General features: G+C 42.5%; 1 protein-coding gene across 1 annotated transcript in view; it reads right to left on the bottom strand.

Moving 5' to 3' along the window:
* Positions 1–591: 591 nt before the first annotated feature.
* The window catches only part of LOC8024930 (cytochrome P450 3A14), a 96965-nt gene continuing 74568 nt past the window's right edge, over positions 592–22988 (bottom strand). The window contains exons 9-14 of the mRNA XM_040221238.1: positions 19891–19960; positions 18298–18406; positions 16632–16723; positions 16070–16210; positions 2219–2381; positions 592–732 (exon numbers count right to left, since the gene is read on the bottom strand). Of these exons, the coding sequence (XP_040077172.1) occupies positions 655–732; positions 2219–2381; positions 16070–16210; positions 16632–16723; positions 18298–18406; positions 19891–19960 (653 nt within the window). The 3' untranslated portion in view covers positions 592–654. The remainder of the gene's footprint in view (positions 733–2218; positions 2382–16069; positions 16211–16631; positions 16724–18297; positions 18407–19890; positions 19961–22988) is intronic.

Raw genomic sequence — 22988 nt, forward strand, 5'->3', positions numbered from 1 at the left:
GTCTACTTACCCGCAAAACGCTCGAAGAGCCAATTTCTGCGATGTGCTCAATCAGCTCAGCGAATGATGAGGAGGACCTCCTGTTTAGGCCTCAAAAATTAAGTCACACTGGGGCTTTATGCAATGTAAGCAAGGCAGTTTGCATTGCATAACGTCACAGCGCAGACTTCATTTTTAGGTCTATACGGATGTTACGCCTCATCATTCGCTCAGCTGATTTCGTAGATCGCAGTGATTGGCTTTTTGAGTGTTTTGCGGATAAGTAAAAGCGCACGCATTTTTAGAGTGCAGAAAATTTAACGTGAATCACGCAGTAGTGCCCATGACCGTACGCCACCATCAAGCTCATCCACATGGAAACAAGCAAGGGTGGTCATTGGACCCAGGATGCCTCAGATCTACAACGCCAGCTTCCGCTTCACGTGTTCCGAGCTCCGGTACGCTAACACACTCGGCCACTGCCCATGCAGTTCAAAGTATGTCAATGTAACAGATACACAATAGCTTCTAGAATAGACGAATTTATTGCGAAGTGCATGAGATGCCAGGATTTCAGTGCAGCCTCCTCGTAATAAGGACATTCACTGCGGGTGGATAATAAAATGATAATATATTTTAATAGCTTTGGATATCGTAACAATTTTACCGGCGTCCTCATATTCTGTGGAAGACAATCCAAGGCCCCCTTCCAGGAATTGACACCATGGCATACTGGTCCAGGGGCATTTCTCCCTGAGTGTAACACAAGAATGTAATAGAGGACTCCATTTTAGGATGGATTGCTTAGTATCGCATGCAACAACAATGAAATTCACCAAAAGAGCTCATTTCAACATTAATATTTTGTTTTATTCACAATATAAGCACGTACTGTTGGAGTTGTACAAATCATTATTCGTAGAGAATTACGCAGTATCAGCCCTAGTTTAAACGTTCTTCAGAAAACCGTGAGCTTTTGTATTCATACGGGTTCTTTAAGGTCAAGGAAACTGTTCGTGTTGTTGCAAGCTCTAAACTGTCACCTCCCAGTGGTATGAATTTTTGTTTTACTTAGTCGTTTATTGACATGTTTATGCCTTATAATCTTTAAAAGAACTCTGTGATGTCGGAAATGTCATTGGAGATGAGGGTAATTTCTTTCTTTAGTTCTTTTTATAAATAGTGTAAGAACATTTTCTGGTTTTATGCGCTTATTTGTCTATACCGTGATATAAACTGGAAAAGCATGTCGTTCTTTGTCGGCATCTGTATTAAATGTACATAAAAACAAACAAACAAAAAGTTGTCGTTACTTTTTTTTTGCATTGCAAAGACGATTCTTGACTTGGCCTTTTTTTATTTAAAGCGACATTTGCACATTCTTACTGGTTATTATATATACCCGAATGCAGAGTGCTTAGCTGCTTTAGCTGCTTTATTCGCTAAATGATAACTGAAATGAACACCAGTCTTCAGAAACAATAAGCAAGTACGAAGGGCGAATATATTTCGATATTTTTATTCACTCTACTTCTCCCTTTCGCTCGGCAATGTTACCATACTCAATTCAGGTATAATAGTGAGCTCGCAAGTAATCTCTTAAGATATACGGTCATTTTCAATGTTTTTTCCTAAGCCGAGAAATGGCATTAAACGCAAACTTTTGACGTATTTTGTATAACAATCTACCTCTTCCATCTTAAATGAATTTCAAATAAAAGCGAATATATTATATTGGCAAACTAGCGCGCTTTCTCTATTATTCAGATTGAGCCCGTGCGCCTCATAAATGTCTAATATCAAACTAGAATTAAACATTTTTAAATAGATTTCAGACTAACTTCATATTAGATATTAATAAAGCTAACTTCTATGCTTTATATGCTTGCCTATCAAGCTAGTCTAGGCGTCGAATCGAATTTTCCTGTACAAACTTATACTCCTTCACTGGTAGTCTAAAATCCCGTCAAACATAAATAACACGGTAGTAAAACAAGCAACAATTATTGATTAAACTAACATTCACTGCCCTGAGTGTACAAATTCTTGTACAGCAATTGTGTTTCATGAATATAAATTGGACTATATTCGACAAAAACTCTCCAAGTTATCATAACAGATGAACTCAGAAGAAGGCTTTGCGTTACGGATAACGCTACTGATAACTCCTGTCTCAAATGCACATCCAGTCATTCTAAGTGACGCATATGTGTAACATTAAGACCTAAAAACTGCATACCTTTTGAGATTGGCCTAGTTCCCAACGGTAACGGTGTGTCATCATTGCAATTGTGTAGGTGATTTCCAACAGCGCGAGCATAGAACCGACACAATTTCTGGGTCCCAAGCCGAAGGGCTGGTACGCAATTTTTGGAAAGCTTCCGTCATTCTCGGCGCTGAACCTGAGGCCAAAAATTCAAACTGTTTTAGAATCATAAAATCTGGAACATGGCATCCCGCAATCTGCAAACCGCGTCTACGAACTAGAGAGCACATTTGAATAGGTAGTTGATTACTGAACTTTCACCGAGTTTTAGAATCACCTGCAGCTTGAGAGACGCATGGCGCGTCTTAGTGTGTTCAGACTTCCTTCTTCGTGATAGGCACTTATGTGTTCTCTTTGGCTAAGGCCGTCATCTTATTGGCGAATGGGCTATAATAAGACGGACGAGACTCAATACGCCCTGCGTTTCTGAGTGAAGTTATTAGCAACTGTGGATACTTTGATATAGGTGCAAAAAATATCGCAAAAAAACGAACAGCCATAGCAGAAAACATTTCCGAATGAATAAACACCGAAAACTGCATGGATACATCTCCCATTTTTGAGCCGTAATGTGAACTTGTAATATTGCATTTTCGTCTTCCTGTTTTCTTTTATCGCAGAAACAACAGCTTTCCCTTAAGTTTATATGAAAAAGGCTTTGGCGGCTACAAACTCTGGTAGCCTTCAATGTCCTGCTTTCAATTCAGCAAAGGCTGCTGCTTTCTGCATCATTTACCAGAGCGGTCTTCTTCTTTTCTGTTTCAAGAATCGCCACCAAGAGTGTAGAGGACAAATCGAATGCAACGAAATGCAATTTTACAATAGCGAGGCCTTGAATGAAATTATTTACCTTGAACACTGAAAGGCTGATACTCGCTATGCAGTGCAGCGGAAATCCCGCCTCATGTAAACAGCCTCAATATTGACCTACAAGTTGCGCCATAGTCACGCCCATCAACATCATCATCATCACCATTATGAACATAAATATTACCACAGTGTAGACTCAGATCTCTAAAGCGAGATTAGGTAAATCTCTTATCAAAATCTTTGCAAAGTTTAGAACGCCTCAAAATAACTGCTGATAACAAATATCAGATTTTTAGGGATCGTTTAACGAATGATTCAGTTTAATAGCTATTGCATCAGGTAACAATGACATGCGCCGGCCACCCTGGTTTACCGTTTACCACTTGCCAGTCTCCTTTTTCTGTAGAGATAACCAAAATACGACAGCGTGGCCGTGCAAAGTACCCCTAACAAAACCTAACCCCTTTTGGGTTACGTCCTTTTCCCCAAGACGCACTGCACTTCGTATCACATTAAATCCAACCCGAGTCGATGCTACGATTTAATGGAGTCAGTCAAGCGACGCCAAAGGAGCATGGTCACGAAGCTCATTCTCTTGGTGTGCTCGCTGTCAGCGACTAGACCAATCGATCATAGAAATAAGCGCATGAACGCCGAGTAATCGCTGAGCCTTATTGGTCTAGTAGGTCATATCAAAGGCACCAAGGCGATGCGCGCTATTGGAGGTTGCATTTGTGGCGCCCCTGGGTTGACTCCATTCAATCGTACCTTCTGTCGCAATCGGTCTTAACGTCAAAGAGAGTGTGTGTGTTGTGTGTGTCTGTGTGTTTGTTTTTCTCACTTTTTGTTCCTTGTCTCGGGTGTTCAAGCTGCCCGTTCTATTTGAACCTTACGTGTCTGATGAATTTAGAGAAACGCTTAGTGACAGCTTCGATGAAATATCGGTATGGCTTTGGCATTCTTCTCCATCGCTTGATCGTGAAAAGTAGGTTAGACCATCGACGCGAGAAAATATGTGATTATAATCGTGATTACCCTATTGGAAAAACGTGCGAGAAACATGGCTGCTGCTCGTACAGTTCTGGTATGACACCACATATTTTTGGTTATTATGGATGCAGCTAGTTTGGTTTGGCGTTCTGCATAACTGGAGATAGCGGCACCGCTATGGCTTCGCATCTGACTATACTGGCAGCCAGTTTGCTTGCCAGTATGATTCGGTGTGGCTGGTATCATTTTGCATCCGATGGCCGCAACCGACCGCCATCTTTCCAAAAAAACGCTCGGACCACAGGAACACCGGTATCACCAAATCATACATGCAGAAAGACGACCGACACCTTCCCACAAAACGTCCATCATTTACCAGCGGTATCGTTACGTTACCATACATGCCGAAATGGAACGTAGGCCGACGTTGAGCTCCACACAAATTCCTCGGTCAACTCTTCATGGCGGCGTCTTGGGGCGACTGTATCGAATAATGTGCACCACAAGTATTCGACAGCCGCACCAGCCGTACCGCATAGTAAAGCCAAAGTGCATGGCAACAAACCGAACGTGACATCAAGCCGAGGATGTCGCATCTCCGGTCGACAGCGGCAAACGGGCCGTTGATCGTCCTCGGCCAACTCGGCGCTTTTTCGTGGCTCGGGAACCACACCAAACGGTGCGGATCAAGGACCTTGTGCGTTTCCATCAAAAACACATCATTTGGGGGTGCAAAAGGAATTTAAAGACCTAGTTTTGTTTGTATTGTCCTATTACGCATCGACTCCTTCGACTAAATGAAGAGTCGACCCAGCCTGTTGAAAATATAATGCCTGCCAGATAATTGTTTTGCATTTAGTTAATATATCAGTATTCGGTTAGATATCCCAAGTCATTAGTCTTTGAGACGCAGTCTCTCTGTAAGTCAGTCATTTTTAACATTCATAAAACTGCTTGTCAAACAACGGCACTGTCGAGGTAATGTACTCAGCTCGAACAATCGCTGGGCACAAGATGATCGTGTGGTTACAGGCAGCAAACAACCCGGTTGGAACCTCTGAGTGCCTACCTCGCAATGTAGCTGAAGACTAGGCCAGGGCCCCACCCACAAACATCTATACTTTGTATCTCTTTAACCTGGGCCACTTTTGACACTACAAGCCATTGCAGCGAAAACGGCGTGACACGTGATTATAAGCTCGACCTACCATGGCCTGCAACTACAAGGTCACATGGCTTGCTTTCTGCACTGAATTCGCAAGGATGGCTTGAAGCTTCTGCCAACTTTAAGCTGAGATAGTTTGGAATAATGCTTTCGGTGTTTAGTGTTCCCCGGCACGGTTAATAATTTGGTGAGATAGTGCTGCATTGAAAAGTTGGCAGATTCATGACAGGATCACCTAGTGAATGCATGCAAGCTATTAAACTCTCCGTTCTGCAGATAAATGAAATGCACTGTACTTCCAAATGCAGTTGCTTCTGGAACTTTATTCTATGAGGCAACTTGTGACTGCAAGCTCTGACCAATTCTTGTTTTGTGGTCTGCGCAGGCCCATTGCATGGAGTCACTCCGAGAGCCTCACTAGAGTTTCCTGCTCGTGGTTGTTCTAAATTTTTCAGTTGTACGTATGCATCCTTTCTGTCTTTCCCTTAATGGTACTCGGGCGTATTCCTTTCATTGCCGTCGAATTGCCTCAAAATTGGTTAAGCACACGAATAGACGCTGTAAAACTGTGTCCCACATATTTTTGTTCCGATAATTTTCTTTGCCAAAGTTGGCTTTTTTTGAAGGTTGGTCTTCCTTGTTTTTATTAACTAATTTACTTGAGTCTCCACGGGCAACTCTAAAACGTTATGCTAGTGGCGAGGACAAGTTCACTGCTCGAACTTGTTCTCAACTGATTGTAAGGAATTTGGTTGTGGAGAATGAATGCCGAGAAACCGCCTTCCAGCACTTGGCACGAAAAAAAATATACGCAGGGCATACCCTGTTTTTTAGACAACTTGCTCATTCTGCAGGTCTGCCTGCCATAGATGTCGTGCTACTGGAGAGAGCAGGCGAATTCGATTGCTGGTTTTTCCATTGCTTTTTTTAGCGGTTGTCTCAATAGTTCTTGTAAATTTAGACTTTCCTGAAGAGCAAGCCGGGAAGAACATTTAGTTTGATTAGGTAGCTAAAAATAATGATTCAGCACCCTTTAGTCAGCAAAATAGATACTGTGTACCACTGTTAGTGCCAAGTCGAAATCTGCGCTTTTCGATATTTTGCTCAGAGTAGTACCCATTTTTATCGGTTAGCCTCTTGGTGCGCCAACTAAAATCTTCCTATGCAGACGCCTGCCCTCTGCTGGTACACTCTACCCTCATGCTCAGTGAATGTATGAACTGGAGTTGTATTCCCAGTCGACACTTGTTGAGCATGAGGGTAGAATAATCTTTCCGTTTCAGTAGTAGCTTTTATAGTCTTTACAGTTGAATGTGAATATTCGACAGAAATTTCTCTGGTTGAGGCGAAGGAGGGTTAAACGAACATGCTTAATCATTGGCCTTAATCAGGTACCCATTATTTCAAGGCTTACATGGCCTAGTCCTCGAGGTTGACTATGGCTGTGGCAGTAACGGAGCAGTTTTTTTTTATAAGTACAAGTACAAAGCATAAAAATAAAGGATCTATGTGCTGATCACGAAAGAATATGCTAGACATTCTAATGTATCTCTGCCAAGTACTTGAGTGTGATTTGTTTTTATTTTCAGGTACATTGGTGCCTCAAGATCTGGGGATCCTGGTAGCCACGAACCTGGACTCTATCTTCTACTGTGGCCTCGCGAGGACCATGGGCGAGGCAATGCGAGCAACAAGTACATCGCAGTATCTCCTTGCCTGTGACTTTTGATTTGCGTCACGACAGGGGAGTCCTTGTGCTCCCAGGTGTTAGGTATGCCACTCGATATAAGCGTTCTTCTTACCCATCCCTTAAGTGAGACAGCAAAAACACTACTAAACCTAAAGTGCAAAAGACATATTCAAATCTTGGGTTGGATGGAGTTCCAATTACAAAAAGGAGTCTGCAGACATCATTAACATGTTGAACTTAAAGCCCGCGGATGTAGGATCGTCGGTGTCACAGAAATAACTTTCCGCAGATGACTTCGATCGTGCAAACAAATTCTTAAAATAATCTTTGTATTACCTTGGTGCCATCAATCATGTGTACCTATCGCGCCCAGCAGTCGGGAGATGTGAAATATAAAAAAACTGGAACTTTCACAAAAAAACTGGAACTTGCACAAGATCTATATAGTGAAGAGAGCATAGCACGGTCAACTTAAGAAACAATTCAGTGCAGGCCTTGCTTCAAGGTTCTTACATGTGTAATTGCTCTTCATAATGAAGTGAAAACTGCTTAACTACAGGCTTGTTATTAGTGTTGAAAAGTGTTATGGTGATTTAAACAGCTCGCATTAATTATTTTTCTGAAATACATAGGTTCATGGTAATTATTATGTGGATGTTTGCAGACAGTCGTGGTGAGACCAATCTTTAATGTAAAGTGTTCCACTTATTCAGAGTTGGTTGAGCCGGTAAATATTGTAGGTCGCAAATTAAATTGTTATGCTATACTATGGGCACAATCATCCGTAAGGACTAGCTCTAGCTAGGGGCACTTTATACATTTACTACGGCCAGATGGTTTTGCAAAACAAACTATTTCTTTGATTGAACTCCTGCACTAAACTTGTCTCTAGAAACATTTCATATTTTTTACGATGCAGAGATAAAAATCTGGGAATAGTTTTTCTAGAACTATGCTAGATATTTCAAGTTCATCAGCTTTCTCGCAAAGCATTCGAGAATTCGAGAAAGCCAAACCCTGGAATGTACAAAGCAAACTAACCGAATGATGCGGCTGACAGTTAGTTTAAATCTATAAGAAACAGTCGGCACTGTATCAGTAGTAATGACATGTCACTCGCTTATGCAATGCTCATTGTCGCAGATCGAACTGCCTTTTCTGTCTACAGTCATTTTCGGTAGACTCATTCACTGAACTCCTTCTGGGGACTGCAGCGCTTGGTTCTCCAAAGTAATTTGCATAACTATAGATGCAACGGGTTTCTTTGAGTGTGTGTCTAACGCATATTCTTCATATTGAATGTGCTAACTGTATTCATAAGCATATCCATAATTGTATCCACATTCCACCTAATAATTTTTATTCTGACATTTGAGTCTTTGACAGTACTTTTTTACACATCTGTGCTTGTTGAGCCGTACTCAGGCCCATACATTTTGTCTTTCTCTATTACATCAATATATAAAAGTGTTGATGCCGAGTGAGATTTCAAGGTACCGAATCTGTCATGCGAGTTAAGAACCAAGAAAAAGCTCTATAGAGGAAATTTTGTTAAAGAGGGCTGTGTGGGCATCAGAACAGCACCATGCCACGCTAAACAAAATTGCAAACTCTTGTTAGGTATGCAAGGATGGCAGTGGTGCGCCATTTCTGATATGTCACAAAAGAAATCAGTGGCATGCAGTGTTCCTTATGGATGTTTAAACTGTCAAATTCAAAGCCTAGAAGTTTTATTGAAGAACGTTTCTCACTACAAATGTATTTAGAGATCTGAGCCACCGACGCATGCATAACTGTGTGCCGAACATTCATTTTCACGTGCATTAGGGTTCAGAAGGTCTAGCCTGCACTGATTTATTGCATTCATGCTGAAACTGGATGGGGTTCTCTGAGTATGAAAAACACATAAGCATTTCTTGAAATCAAAATATTTGAGAAAGGACGAAAGGAATGATATTGAAGCGGTGTCTTGGATTCGCTTTTTTTTGTCTTATCTCTAATTATCACTTTATTTAATCTGAGGTATTTCTTTTTTTAGAGCGGAGCTCTTAGGCGCCCGTTTCCGCGTTTCGCGGCATCACGATCGGCGCAACCGCCCCGCTAAACTTGGCTAGAAATTGAATTAATATTGAGGTCATGTGGCGTTAATTTTTCCGCTAAATCTAGCGCAGAAACTGAATTTGTTTATAGGTGACGTGACACAGAGTCATGTAACGTCATTTTCACCGCTACATTTAGCGGGAAAACTGAATTGGTGTTGAGGTCACGTGACATCAATTTGCCCAGTAAATTTAGTGGGGAAACTTAACCCGCTAAATTTAGGGCGAAAATTTTCCGGCTAAATTTAGGGAAATTTCCCTCTAAATGAGAGGGCGCAGAAGAGGAGGAGGGGAGGGGGAGGAGTGGAGAGAAAGGAGGGGCATACCCTTCCATCCTCCTTCTCAAGGGCTGCACTCTAATTTCGCATTACAGAGTATTGTAAATTTCTTTCATTTTTCATTTCATGTTTATTCAATTTTCATATCGCAGGTGTGCTCGCAGAACAAATCTGGCTTGTACTGATCATCTATGCACAAGTTGGGAACTCCTGAGAACTTTTAGTTCAGTATTGAATTTATAATTATCATCTTTTGAGCAAGGTTAAGCTTTGCTGCATGCAATTCTTCTAGAAATAAATACTTGCTACCAAATTTGCCACGTCACTACATTTCGCCACTGCTGTTAGTGCTCCTCGAGGGCGTCAGACAAGAGCGTATTGATGTGCAAACATCATGCTCGCTGATATCCAGCGTTCCAATGGAACACTGGATGTCCGCGGGTCTCTCCCAAACGATGGAAGTGGGGAAGGAACCATGCAATCATATCGTATTAAGGGACATTCTACAGGGCGTTTTTTGTATGCTTTACAGATTTTTTTGAAAAAAGAGAAGCCGTAAAAGCTACGCTTACGCGGTCTGTGCACGTGAGTTATATCGCCAAGGGGGCATAGTCAAAGGGCTAACTGTAATGATGAGTAGGCTTATTAAAGGAAAGTGCAAGACTTCTCTCAGAAAACTAGATGAAGGTTGATTCTAGCGTAGTTTTATCGCGTTAATCTGGATACCACGTTCGTTTTCCCCAAAGATATAACTAAACGTGAGAAAACACAATAGACATCTGACAAGTAGTGACGTCGTAAGAGGATCTTTCGGCCGCAAAGCGTGTGTCGCTTAAGGGCCGCGCGCCTAATCGCAAGCTTTCTAGGTATATTCTCCCGCACTGGCACCAGTCGTGACGTCTTTTTCTGTCCTTAAAAATAGCGTGTGTGTGCATAGCTTTGATGGGCACTGAAGATGCGCGAGCGGAGATTTCGAAAGCTCCTTTTGTGACGTCACTCTCCGGAAAAGAAGGCCTTCAGCGGTACTTTAAAAATGATTCTATGCAACCTCGATTCACCAAATTAAGAAATAATTTTTGTATTTGAGATTCCGGAGGTCAGATGAAGAAGATTTAAACGTGTTTCCTCAAATACAAAACTAAAGCACTGCGGCAATCATTGAGCTCGCCCTGAATCGGAGCTTCTAGTCTAAGGCGAAAAAAGTATACATTAGCGATCTTTGTTGCCAGCACTGCAAGAGAAGCTGACTTGCAAAGTGACCATCTTGCGCGTGTCACGCGCGCGGAGCGTATTTGCCGAAAAAATAACGAAAGGCAACACCTCCCGCGGCTCGCGCGCATTTAAGTGGTCAATTTTACGTTATAATCTCCACCGTACCTAGAAAGCGTGACAAGCTGTCACGAGGACCGCCTCAAGAAACCGTCAAAGGCCCACACCATATATAGCGAACTAGGTCCCGCTAAGTTAAAAGTTACGAATGCATTGCAGAAATGCAAAATTTGACGGGCGAGGTATCGCCCACCAAATTTAGCTCACGGTTGTCACGTGACATTATCAGTGAGGTGTGACCACGTTTCTTCATCAGCATACCGTCGTCACGTGATACCAACCATTTAACAATGTCACGCTATACTACACAAGGCACGTGACTTGACACCATGGCGTGACACTAAAAATCACGATGTCAAGATACTATGACATAACTCTACATTGTGTCACGTGACGTGACGTTATGACGCGACACTGTGACATCACGTGCCCCAACCATGTGACCATTGGACATATTGTACGTATGAAAGGGTTTAGAAAATCCCATAAACAAACACGCAGCGCAGCTCATAACACGCTGCTCATTTTGTGTCTTGAGTATGCCCAAAGGATTAAGATGAATTTTAATTAATTACATTATGGTCATATTTAAATAACTCGTTGAAGAACGGCAACTCAAAAATGTGTTCACACGTTCACTTAAAAAACACATCATTAATATAACTGCGCGGTAGAAGTCCGCGTAATAATTTTTCTTTTCGTGTGCGTGGCGTTAGTGCTGCTTGATATTTTTTTTTTACCTTGATTTGAGAAATTAGATGTAATATCGTATCTTCCTTACAAAAAAAAATGCTTTCACGTCCTGGAGAAACGTTCATGCTCCAACGCAAAACAAATTCGTATTTCATTTATATTTTTTATTCAGGAGCCCCAGGTTCGAACCCCAGGTTCGAACCCCGGGGGTTTGGCAATTATGTGCTAGGAATGAGTGATGCACATCTATCATGCACCATTTATGGTTATATAAATTCAGTTACTTTCTTATTATGCGCGAGAAACAGCTTTTTACTGCTCTAAACAGCCCTGAATTCATTTACAAAGCCCTGCCTTTTGTTCTTTTAATGACCTGGGCGCTTTGTAGAATTAACGGATTGCGAAGAAAATAGTACCATGATGTAGCTGGAGAACTGGAGCTTATATAACCGTTGAGAGCAACTCGGAATACGGAGTAGTTAGTTTGTAAATAGAGTTTTAACTCAAATATTTCTCTGTAAATCACCGTACACACTAAACATTATAACACCCATAATCGTGTAAAAAGGGTGTAAGTTAGGAAAAACACCCTTCTTACACTTCATTTACACGATATTTGAATATCGGTGGGTGTAAAAAGGGTGTGCTGATGTTTTTCATCCCTTCCACACCCTTTTACGACCTCGCTTATTGCGATGGCGTCTGAAATCGCGTAAAAAGGGTGTATGGGCGAATTATATGCCCTGTATTAACACGGTGTGAAAGGGGCGTTATGGTGATGCCACCCATGATTTCATATCCGTTAATGCTTATTGCTTTGCTGAAACTGTTGCTGATGTACGGCGGTATAAACATCCAGTATAATTAATCGCTACACGAAGTCGCGTATGGTTAGGAAGTGATGGAGTATAGTTTTTGCAACTCCGAACGAACTCTTCGTCCGAGAGGAGCCGAAAATTACGTGTCGCGTGTGCGTCAGTTTCATCAGTTCAACTTCGACTTAAAAACAAAACATCTCCACTCGCAAAAGATGAACGAAGACGTGTCAATATACAACCCAAACAGCACACAGCATTGCGCCGATATAGGATCAAATATGAAAAATTGCGCCGTTACCATTTTGGTCCAGCCAATATCTGTGAAAAAAAGGATGGGTCGCGGCGACGCCATCCTGACATACCGTAGGCGATGCCGTTTTTGGTTGAGCGTCAAGATTCCCGCATGAATGGCCTATGCCGGCGAGGTATGTCTATTTATTAACCGCCTAAAATCCGACGTTAAAAAAGAAAAGAAAAACAAGATGAAGCAAAACGGAATCTGCTTACTTTTAACCAGAGAAAGACCTCCTGCGCTGAACCACTGAACAAACTATGGGCCGTGGCGCCCTCATTTCGTGTATTACAAACTCACCTGACTGGTCCTCGCACTACTTATAGCACCTTCACTGAGATTTTATTTTTGTGTGTAGTTCTAACGAAACAATTCCGCAAGAGAATCGAAAGTGCCGAATTTATGACACCCCGGCTATAGTACGCGATCCTTAGTTGACACCAAAATATCTAGCCTCCCGACGCTTTTTTTTCCTTTTTTTTCTTTTTTCGTACGGGTGAAATTGCATCTCTTGTTTCATGCGTTCGAATTTGTTTTATGTTATTTATTTCGTGATTTCGCGGTCGGCATCAGAGCACGCACGCCACTGCGTGAAGCAAGTCCTGACGTGTCCCATTTTCCGACCCTCCTTGGGCAGCCCAGGTGGCTTATACAAAGCCGCAGAGGGAGATTAGCTGCTTTGTCCACCCCTCTTTGACCTCGTCTTCTGATAAGCCTCCACACCTTCTTTTGTGTCTTCGTGTGGCTGTGAGCGAGTGCGAAGGCCGCTTCTAGCAAATCAGAGGGGTGGTGTGTAACACGTGACCGTTCTCCGTGGGACAGGGACGCTTGGACTATAATATGTCACGTGACTCGCTCCGACGCGCTGATGGGCTCACTGGGGCCGAAGTCTTTGCCGTATTCCAAATTACGGTGAGTGTAGGGGCCACGTAGGTCCGGTTTCTAAAAAGCTTCCGTCAGGCGTCAGTGTTCTTCTGTTTTTCGTGCGTTGCAGTCGCAGCCGTGGTTTTTCGTCTTGAACGGCCGGAATACGTTCATACTAATTTTTTGGTAATATTTGTGAATTTCGTCGGAGGTATAGAATTATTGTGCTGTGTTTGTTGGACGCGTTTCGACAAAGAACTAACTGCTCGTCGGCGCTCGTGAGACTTCCGCTGATTGTGATCGACCGCCTTCATCCTCGACATTGTGTTTGCGTAGTTTTGTGCTGCCCGAGTCGGATTGTGCATCTATCACGACAGAGAGCTGCTCATCGGCGACGGCGAGAGTTCCGTTGAATGTGAGCAACCGCCTTCATCCTGGACGTTGTGTTTGCGAATTTTTCTGTGGTGCCCGAACCGGATTATGCAACTATCACGGATTACATGAGATCGGTGTTTTATTTGTAAGTGCTCTGCAAGCATGCTTCTGGTAGTAGTCCTGCTTCCGTCTCAATAGACCATTTTACTGTTTACAAGCATGAACTGCTGCTTACGCCTCAATCAACTCCCGGTCGTTCCGTCTCTGCCAGCCTGTCGAGTTTTGCCTACGTCAGCAGAGCTAGAAAGCTTTAAAGTAGGTTTAGGCGAAGGAAAGCCTTATTTAAAGTTTGAGTGCATTTATTTTAAGCCTCGAAGAATTTTGTAGCTTTGTCACAAAAACTTAACACTAGGTCACAAATGCCAGCATTTGAGGTTTGACATGGGTTTCTCGCGAATTCGCGAAAGAAGAAGATGAGGTCCATGCACGTTTTTTCTGGATTCAAAAAATAAAGTGTTCCACATGTTTCAATTTGTTAGCAATCATTTCTCCGTAAATACTTTTTGATGAAGTGCTGTGTTACACATTTAGTATGACTTCTTGTAGCTGAATGAAGTGAGAGTTACTGCGCAGGCGAGCTGGTGAAGGATCATAGTGAAAAAAACCCAAGACTAGGACAAAAAATCGGGACAACACAACACGTCTCAAGACATTTTGAGGCAGTATTGTGTTTTCCCAATTTTTTTGTCACTAGTCTCGGGGTTTACCCACCATGCTCTTCTAGCTGCAGTACACGTTTTTGGTAGGGTGTACTGCTGCCATCACACCCTAATAAATAGGTGTAGAGCAGAACCACTCCTTTCTGTGTAGGGTGTAAGGGATTACACCGGTTTTTGAGGGTGTGAGAAATAACACAATTTTTCTAGGGCGTTTTTGTACACCAATAAGGGGGTGAGTTGTGACCCATGCCATTTACACCAATAAGGGCGTGAAAATGTTTAGTGTGTACTCCCATACGTATAATGCATTTTTTTCCGATTGCCAGTTGGCTCTATTTATCTTAGACATACAGTCCTTAAATTTAGCACAATGAACAGAAAAGGTGTCTATTAAAAAAGTGCGCTAAGAGCAATATAATGCACCGCTTAGAGTTTCGTGAAATAAAATATATCTAGTTCGTCCCATTGAGTTACGGGCCGTCCCGCCACCGCTGCCGATAGATGGCGCAAGTAGTGTCGGCGCGCTCCTGTCCCAAAATCCTGGGTATGTTTCGTGAAAATAGACCCATGGTACCAATTAGAAACTTGCTATGCCTCGTCGAAGAACAAATAAGCTATCTCTTTTTATAAAGATATATAAGACAGGAGCAGCATTTTACGGTGTTCTAAAAAAATACTCAATTTGGGCGTGTTTCCAGACTTCGGTTTCTTATCAGAGCGCATATTTGCGCCTGCAATCCTGCTGCACGCTGGCCGCAGTGAGAAGCCACCCCCTGGCCTCCCTCGTAGGATGGAGGGAAGCATGGCTCACGTGTGTTTCGCGTCTAAGCCCCTCGGCAACAGGACCGTGGGCGAAGAGATGAGCTGCGATAAGAAACCGAAACCTAGAAACGCATCCAAATGAAGCATTTTTACAGAACGCGTAAAATGCTACCCCTGCGTTGTAACCTTCTAGAACGAGTGGATTTAGTGGTTTTCGATGACTCTCATCAAGTTTCTAATTGAACACATCTGTTCATTTCACTAATTAAAAATTTAATTAACAAATTGTCTTTAATTATCAAACTGATCGTTACAAATAGGCCCCCATACTACGTACCCCTGGCCATATGACTCAGCTGCGCAAACCGCATAACTGTAGCTTTTATGAACTTTTTAAACAAACATGTAAAGCTTAAAAACATCGTCCTGCATAACAGTGAAAAGGTGATGCCATAAGGATGGAGCCATACGGTTCCACCATGGTGGTATCGCCTTTTCGCTGGTATAGGATTCCCATAATATGTTATGCTTGTATGGTTCCGTGCGCCTTCATGGTTTCGTCATAATCCACTACGCTGGTATAGGATGTCCCTTAATACGACACGCTTGTATCGTTCCGTCTGCCTTTAACGTTCCGCATTAATCCACTATGCTGGAACCGACTTTTGCTCGTATAGGGTGTCCCAAATTACGGGTACGCTTGTATGACACTTTTTCCATCATCTTTGCATCATCAAGATTTTCAAACAGGGTGCAATAAAACCAAAGAATAACTAAACAAGGGGGACATAACCTGCGTCCCGCCATCCCCCCCCCCCCCCAATATATTTTTTTTATTTCCCATGGATTTGGTTGTTTTTTATCGATATAACTGTGTTGAGTTTACATTAGGTAGTTTGCTAAAATGCTTTATGTTCGGGGATTAGTACGGTGTATTTACCTGTCTGGGTCAAACTTCGTGGGATCGGCGAAGAATCTCGCGTCCCTGTGGATCTGAAGGGTGGGGGACATGATGCAAGTGCCGGCCCTGTACTTGATGCCCTTGTACTCGAAGTCTTCTGTCGCCTGCCTTGTGCTAAATCTGGAGATACGAGATGGAAAATGAAGATTGAGTGATTGGAAACATCTTGTCAGACCATAATAATTTTTCACCGGTAGTGCTGATGTAATTAGCAAGTTGAAAGACGTTCTGCTGTCTGGCACTTGTCCCGGTAAACCGCTATGCTAAGCGTGACGGTATAGACTGCGCTTTTAAGGTCTGAACCTATTTTATGCATCCTCATTTGCCGAACTTTCTTTCGAAGGATGCAGCAGTTGGCTCTCCCAAGTCCTTCCTGGGAAAGTGGACTCTCCAAATATCTTAAAAAAGAGGAGACTCTCCATTCAGTCCTAAAAAGCGCTGCTAATATTATGCCGATAAAACGCGCCCCAAATGAACTAAAGTATTTTTCCAAATTGTGATTCCTGCGCCGATGAGAGCGAAGTGCTTAATGTACGCTCACGTGAGTATAGGCGGCCAAAGCCGCAGCGCCTCATTCACAACCTGTCCGAGGTACTTCAGTTTCTGTGTCACGGCCTCATAATCAAGACATCCCTGAAACGAACAGAAGGATATATGTTAGTAACCGACGACTGAGAGGATATCCGCCTGCGCAAAGCAGGTTTTCCATATGCGTCTCCTATAACTACTGAGATATTAAGAATCTCAGTGCGCGGCGAGGTTTGAGAATACTATGAGCACTCTTCAGCTAATGAGGTTGCCGGATAAACTTACAGGGAAGGCTGAAAAGTGAATAGCTAAGCAAATATTTAAGTGAAAACGTCACGGCTTGCGTTTCTTAGACTATTAGAGACAATGATCGTACCTCTAAACGACAGCTCTTATGGGAAAAATACATATTCTCGATTGTTCCATTGAACATTTGAGGCTGCCTGCAACGTTTTCCACTCAATTTCAACCCGAAAAGGCGAAGTATTAGACGTAAAGTCGGAATTGGGGAAGATCGTTTGTAGCCGCATTATCTTATCGAAAATTCGGGCCGGAACCTATTGCAAATAGCGTTCGACGTTAATGCGGCATTCGCGACTGAAAACATGTGCTGATCTATCTGTCAATCAAGCCGTGATATAAAAAAATAAATAGCATAAGGATGCAGGCGAGCTGGTGAATATTAACGATGTTGGGTGAACCTGAGACTGGAGTAGAGATGTGAAGAACTTTATATGGGGGTCGTCTGTCTATTTTCTGTCTCTTCTACGCTTTGGTGTCTCTGTTCTACCCCGGTCTCAGGTTAATCAAACATGGTCATATTCAAAACTTTATTTTTTTGACAAACGCCGCGATATTCACGTTTATTATCCGCCTTCCTGGCACGCGTCACCGCGGCTTTCTCGAATGGTCCCTGTACGGAAATGACATGTATCGCCATATCAAGAATTGGGCAAATGAGATTTTATATAGCCGTCATATTTTGGTTGCTTACGACCGGGTGCGCAGCTGCACAATCGGTCGTAAGCAGGCCCAAACGGACGGTTATTTATGATACCTTACTCTCCTCCTTCTTGATGAGGCTCATATATCATTTCTGTACTGGTCGGTTTATCGCCTGCTCCTTCCTCGTCTGTCTTGAGACAACAGGGGAAATGCAGAAACAGAAGGCGCATACACACAGTCGCGTTTGAGCGCAGTGCGTTCAATTGCGGCGGGCGGATGCAGCGCGTTTGTTACAAGTTTGTACACACGCTTGCGTTTACACGCAGTCAAGAGGCAATGAGAAAGCGCTATCATCGCTTGCGGTTCACCGTATGCAGGCGAAATCCACGTCAAATAGAGCGGCGATCGGCGACAGCGCCAACAAGGCCAATTTAGGTGGCATCAGTTTGACTTTTCCGACTTCTCTCCTGCCTAAACCATCGCGACCTTGGAATAACCTGCTCTCATGTTCCCACCGCTCCCCACCAAGCCAACATCCCTGACCGAACAGCTCTCTCGAGGGGTGTTCTCGACGACAGATGACAACGGCCACCTCTCTGAATTTAAAACGTAACATTCCATAGCTACACACGCCCAGCTGTTTCATCTACACAAAAGCTGTAGGTGCAAATGCCACTGTTTTTTTGTTTTGTTTTTTCCCGGAGTGAGTTTTTTATTGAACTATTTAAGCTTACCGAGCCGTGGAGTGCCTCATTCACCTCGTTTCTAACTCTCTCCTGAACACCCGGGTATTTTGCGAGTGCGTACGTGACGTAGCATAGTGCAGTCGCAGTCGTTTCAAACCTAGATGAATTTTACTTTATTAGAGCACATTCAAAAGGATTTTTCTGTGAAAACAATCTTAATGTTAAGACATTTCATCTCCTAACTACTTATGATTGAATCACTGTTCACAACCTTTGTGCAGCAAATATTTAAAAGCAGCAGAGAAACCACGTGGACATTTTAGGGAAACGTACTTCTGGCAGAAAGGTAATTTTTTGCTTGTCCTAGTTGGATTTGACACCCACCAACTCAAAAATCTGTTATGTATTAAAGAGACGGTGCAACAATGTGTGTAGTTTAAGTAAATACCGCCCTATATTATTTCTGGGCATTTATAACCCAAGAAACAGGCCCGTGTTTCTCTCCATTCAATGGAAGTCGCGGAAACAAATTAAAGAAAAACGAGCAAGTTCACCCCCTCAACTCTCAGGCAGAAGAAGCGGTCATGCGACCTGAAGCCGATTATAATTCCGATGTATATCATAGTCAGCAACTGGGTTAACAAACTAGAGGGCACACGCTGAAATCCACAGAATGTTAAAGTTCGGCTAATCCCGTCATAGTTGGGATTGGGTAGGAGCCACTACCCGAATCAAGGTGAGGCTTTGATTTTCACTGCCATTTATTGAATGCTTACGTAGTGCCTCTGACCACTAAATGAGCCGTATCTTAATATTCTCAACTCGGGTAAAGCACCGCTTTATGATGAAATCCTGAGGATAGAATTTTTCACAACACCAACAATACAATCTCCAAAGCTTCGCCACCAACGTTTGCGAAAGAGAGACTGAGAAAAAACAACCAGTTTTTTCTTTGAAATTACGTGGAGACAAAGAAGCTACTTGATCAGCGGCACTGTGCGCGAGTAAACATGGCTCCCTGTAGTACCAAGCTTGTGTTGAATGTAAAACATTCCTACCCAACATCGTTGCACTGCCCCTTTAAGGCAACATTGTCTTTGCGAATTGAATTGAGCAGCTTCACTTGTATCTTCACTGTGTCAATCTACTACCACATGCTTCAAGGTGTGTGCTGCTTTCTAGAAGAACTGTGCAAAAACAAAACGTATATATGCATATCCTGTGTCAAAGTTACTGTTTACATTAAAATGTGACACCTATAACTAGCAACGAGTCCTCACAATAAACAAAAAATAAGATAATATATTAAAGACAACCATGAATGTTTTCAAATTGGGACATTGAGGTTCTCAAGAAACCAGCAATACAATTCAGAAAAAAAAATTTAACACATCCTACATATATAGAGCTGTTTTGATAAATTTATGACCTCACCAAAAGAAGACCAACGCGCGGCACTAATTACAAACCAGTGCTGCGTCATTGTTCGGCTGAGAGTCATGTTCAGTCAGTGAGATAAAGAGTCATATTTCAACGCTGGCACAGCACTTGATATTAATCTTTGCACCATGTTGGCCTTGTTTAAGTGACGTCCCAAATTGAACAGTCCGACCTTGCTGGCTAAAAGCTGTGTAGCCTCACCCGGCGAGGAATAGAAGGGTCGTGTTCATCACCACTTCTTCAAAACGTAGTCTCCTTATCTTGTCACTGCCTGGAACAGGTTGCATTCTTAATTCTTCTAAAATTGGTGGCAGCGCAAAACATTAATGATTCAAATATGGCCTTCAAAATACGTCCGGGGTGCCCATTAATGGTTTAGGCTGTTTATTCAAGCTCGTAAATGAGTCGCGCGTTTCAGAACTCGGACGCTTTACCATCGTCGGAACGGAACCCGACAACTAAACGCCCGATACTGAATATTCTGCCCCATATGTCGCCTCAAAAAAACTTCAAAAATATTTTTTTTTTTAGATCTCGAGTTAGCGATTCCAATGTACAGCATGAGCAAGGAGATTACTTGAAGCCTTCATGATTCACTGGATGAGCTCTAAAATATTTAGATACAACTTCTTGCGCAATGGCGTTCACGAGCCCAGTCTTTAGCGTTTATGTTTGGAATTCTAATATGGTGAGGTGTGCAAAATGTGCTGGTCCTTGAGGCCTCACTCACCCCGTATAAATGCTTTTCTTCGCGGATTTTGCCCTACATGCCAGAACGCCTCTTCATAACCAAGTTCGCGCACCTTCCGCCTTAAGTATTGTGACAATCCCAAGCACCACGGAAAAAAAGGCCTGACTTGGCCCACGTTCGGTAATCCTAAGGGCCTAACTTGAATTTAGCTAGGTTTCCCTACAGGACGTTAATGATGGGCAAAATCTTTTTCTTCGGCCCTAACTGGAAAATGATATGGCAAGTCTGTTTTTTTTTCTTGCTCGTCACATAATTGTTAAAATGCCAGACATGAACCTAAAATGCCATGTCACAACTGATCTACATTTCTCAAGCCTAATTCTTAAATATTTTAGGAAACCGAGGTCTAAAATGCCCGGTGACGACTCAACGACCGAGCTGTGAATCTTAACTTCGGCACGTGTTTGGCAATTAATGCCCATATTCCTAGTGAAAAACTATCTGTATGAGAACTTTCTTCTGTCCAATAAGCACTACGAATCATACAAGATATATGAGAACATATAAGAATCATATAAGAACTATATAAAACTATATGAGATATATAAGAACATATAAGAATCATATAAGAGACTTTTAGGAAACTTCTTACAAGTTCCCCTATATGGTTCTTATATGTTCTTGTATATCTTATGTAGTCCTTATACCGCGCTTATATGGTTCTTATATGTTCCTTTGTATCTTGCATGATTCACAGGTGATTATTGAACACAGATATTTTTTTATAAAAAGGAGATTTTTCAATAGGGATACATAGCTGATGAAAATCAAAGAAAACTTAACTCCCACTTCATGTTTTACAAAAAAAAAAAAACTGTGGCCCTGGGAAGTTAGGTGACGTCCAAACTCCCAAGCAGTGAACCTAAACTTCTGGGCAATATGTATGGTTAAAATACCCCTATAATGGCCAAAGAGGCGCAAGTTTTGTTGTACCATATCGACTTTTTGGGCCTCCAGGGGTGCCCAAATGGCCAGACGAAAAAAAAAACTAATTTTGGGTTCCAACCACGTTGCTACTTGGGATGCCATCTCAAAAAACTAAGAACTGTTAGACCAGTGGCTTTAGACTAGTAGTCATCAAGGAACAACAAAAAGACGCAGGCATGATATGACACCCAAACTTCTTATTATCACTGCACAATCACTGTGATTATGGCGTTAGGTGATAAGAAGGCGAAAGGACTAATAACGAAGGAAGAGTCATTAACGTTATTAAGCACACCCTGCACTTAGTAAAATATCGGTGAAAATATCTGCTTGCATAGTCACTGCCAACCTAAGAAGTACAAGGTGTTGCTAGTTCCGAACACCTCATTATTTGTCCGCAGTGAATGCGATTCTCACATTTTCCGTTAAAACCATAGGACGAATCAAATGCGATAAGTGTGAACATCATAGGTCGCGCCTTCGATGTCTTAAGCCGTCAATGTCTATAGACCCTTTTTATGGTAAACGCCACCAGGCGGTACATCTGTATGTGACGTCTCAGAGCCCTTTGCACTGGTAGAGTTTGGCGCTCTTTTGAAGATACCGACAGTCCACAACCACAGCTGGAGGTAAGGCAACCAGGAGGTGGCACCTTGCCTCTTCCTGGTTGGAAAAGTGTTTACCGCTAACGTATATGTTTTGACGCTGCACACGTAGTCAGAAGCTCAAACTTACTTATCTGCTACGATCTCCTAAAATTATAAGAGCTTACACTTACTCCTCTTTTGTGAAAAATGAATTTTTAATACTTTCTATATTAGGTCTAAAAATGACCACCGCTAAAATAGAGTGCCGTGACGGGTGCCATCTAGGAGAGCAGCTGCGAGCCCTTGAGCTCAATCGCCAGAATATTTTTTTTTTGTTTGAGAAAGCCTAATTTTATTTAAAACCAGAAGAAATTAAGCTATTTTGTAAGTTATGTTTTTGGAGATCAGTAAAGGATGGCCAGTACTTGAATATAATGACCAATTACATGCCTAGCAAAAAAATTATAGTACAAGGAATTGTGTTCATAAAACAACTACTAACCTCGCATTAGGATTAGCGCACGAAAGTGGAGTGGCCAAGAGCAGAATCCTTCATTTTGTGTTATCGTAAAGTCCGCTTGTTTTAGCGAGCGACAGGCTCCACCCATTGGCCAAACTCTCCCAGTAAATAGGGCACTGTGACGTTCGGGAGAACTTGCGGTTCATAAAAATAATAAACAAAGACCCCCTAAACACCACTGCTTGAAAAGTCAATGAAACATTGAACCACCAATTGTCCGGGTGAACGCCCAAGGACCCAAGAAGCGGAATATTCGTTCAGATATTTCGAATATTATCGTAAAACTTGTCTCTTCCAAGATTTTAAGTTGTACAGCCAAAGGCCCTCGTTAAATCTCCAGATTTGTTTTCTGTGCAGTATTTATACTTTCTAGCACTGGTGACATAAGCAAGCTCGAAAGGCTTGCAAAGATGGAGCGACCGGAAAATTCTTGGGACGCAAGCAGCGGTTCGTGTTTGTAAACAGCAGAAGGGTCTACAGTACATTGACTTCCACCGCGGCTCAGAGCTGCCAT

Source organism: Ixodes scapularis, unplaced genomic scaffold, assembly GCF_016920785.2.
Source record: "Ixodes scapularis isolate PalLabHiFi unplaced genomic scaffold, ASM1692078v2 PGA_scaffold6__148_contigs__length_123643588, whole genome shotgun sequence".
Taxonomy (NCBI): Eukaryota; Metazoa; Arthropoda; class Arachnida; order Ixodida; family Ixodidae; genus Ixodes; species Ixodes scapularis.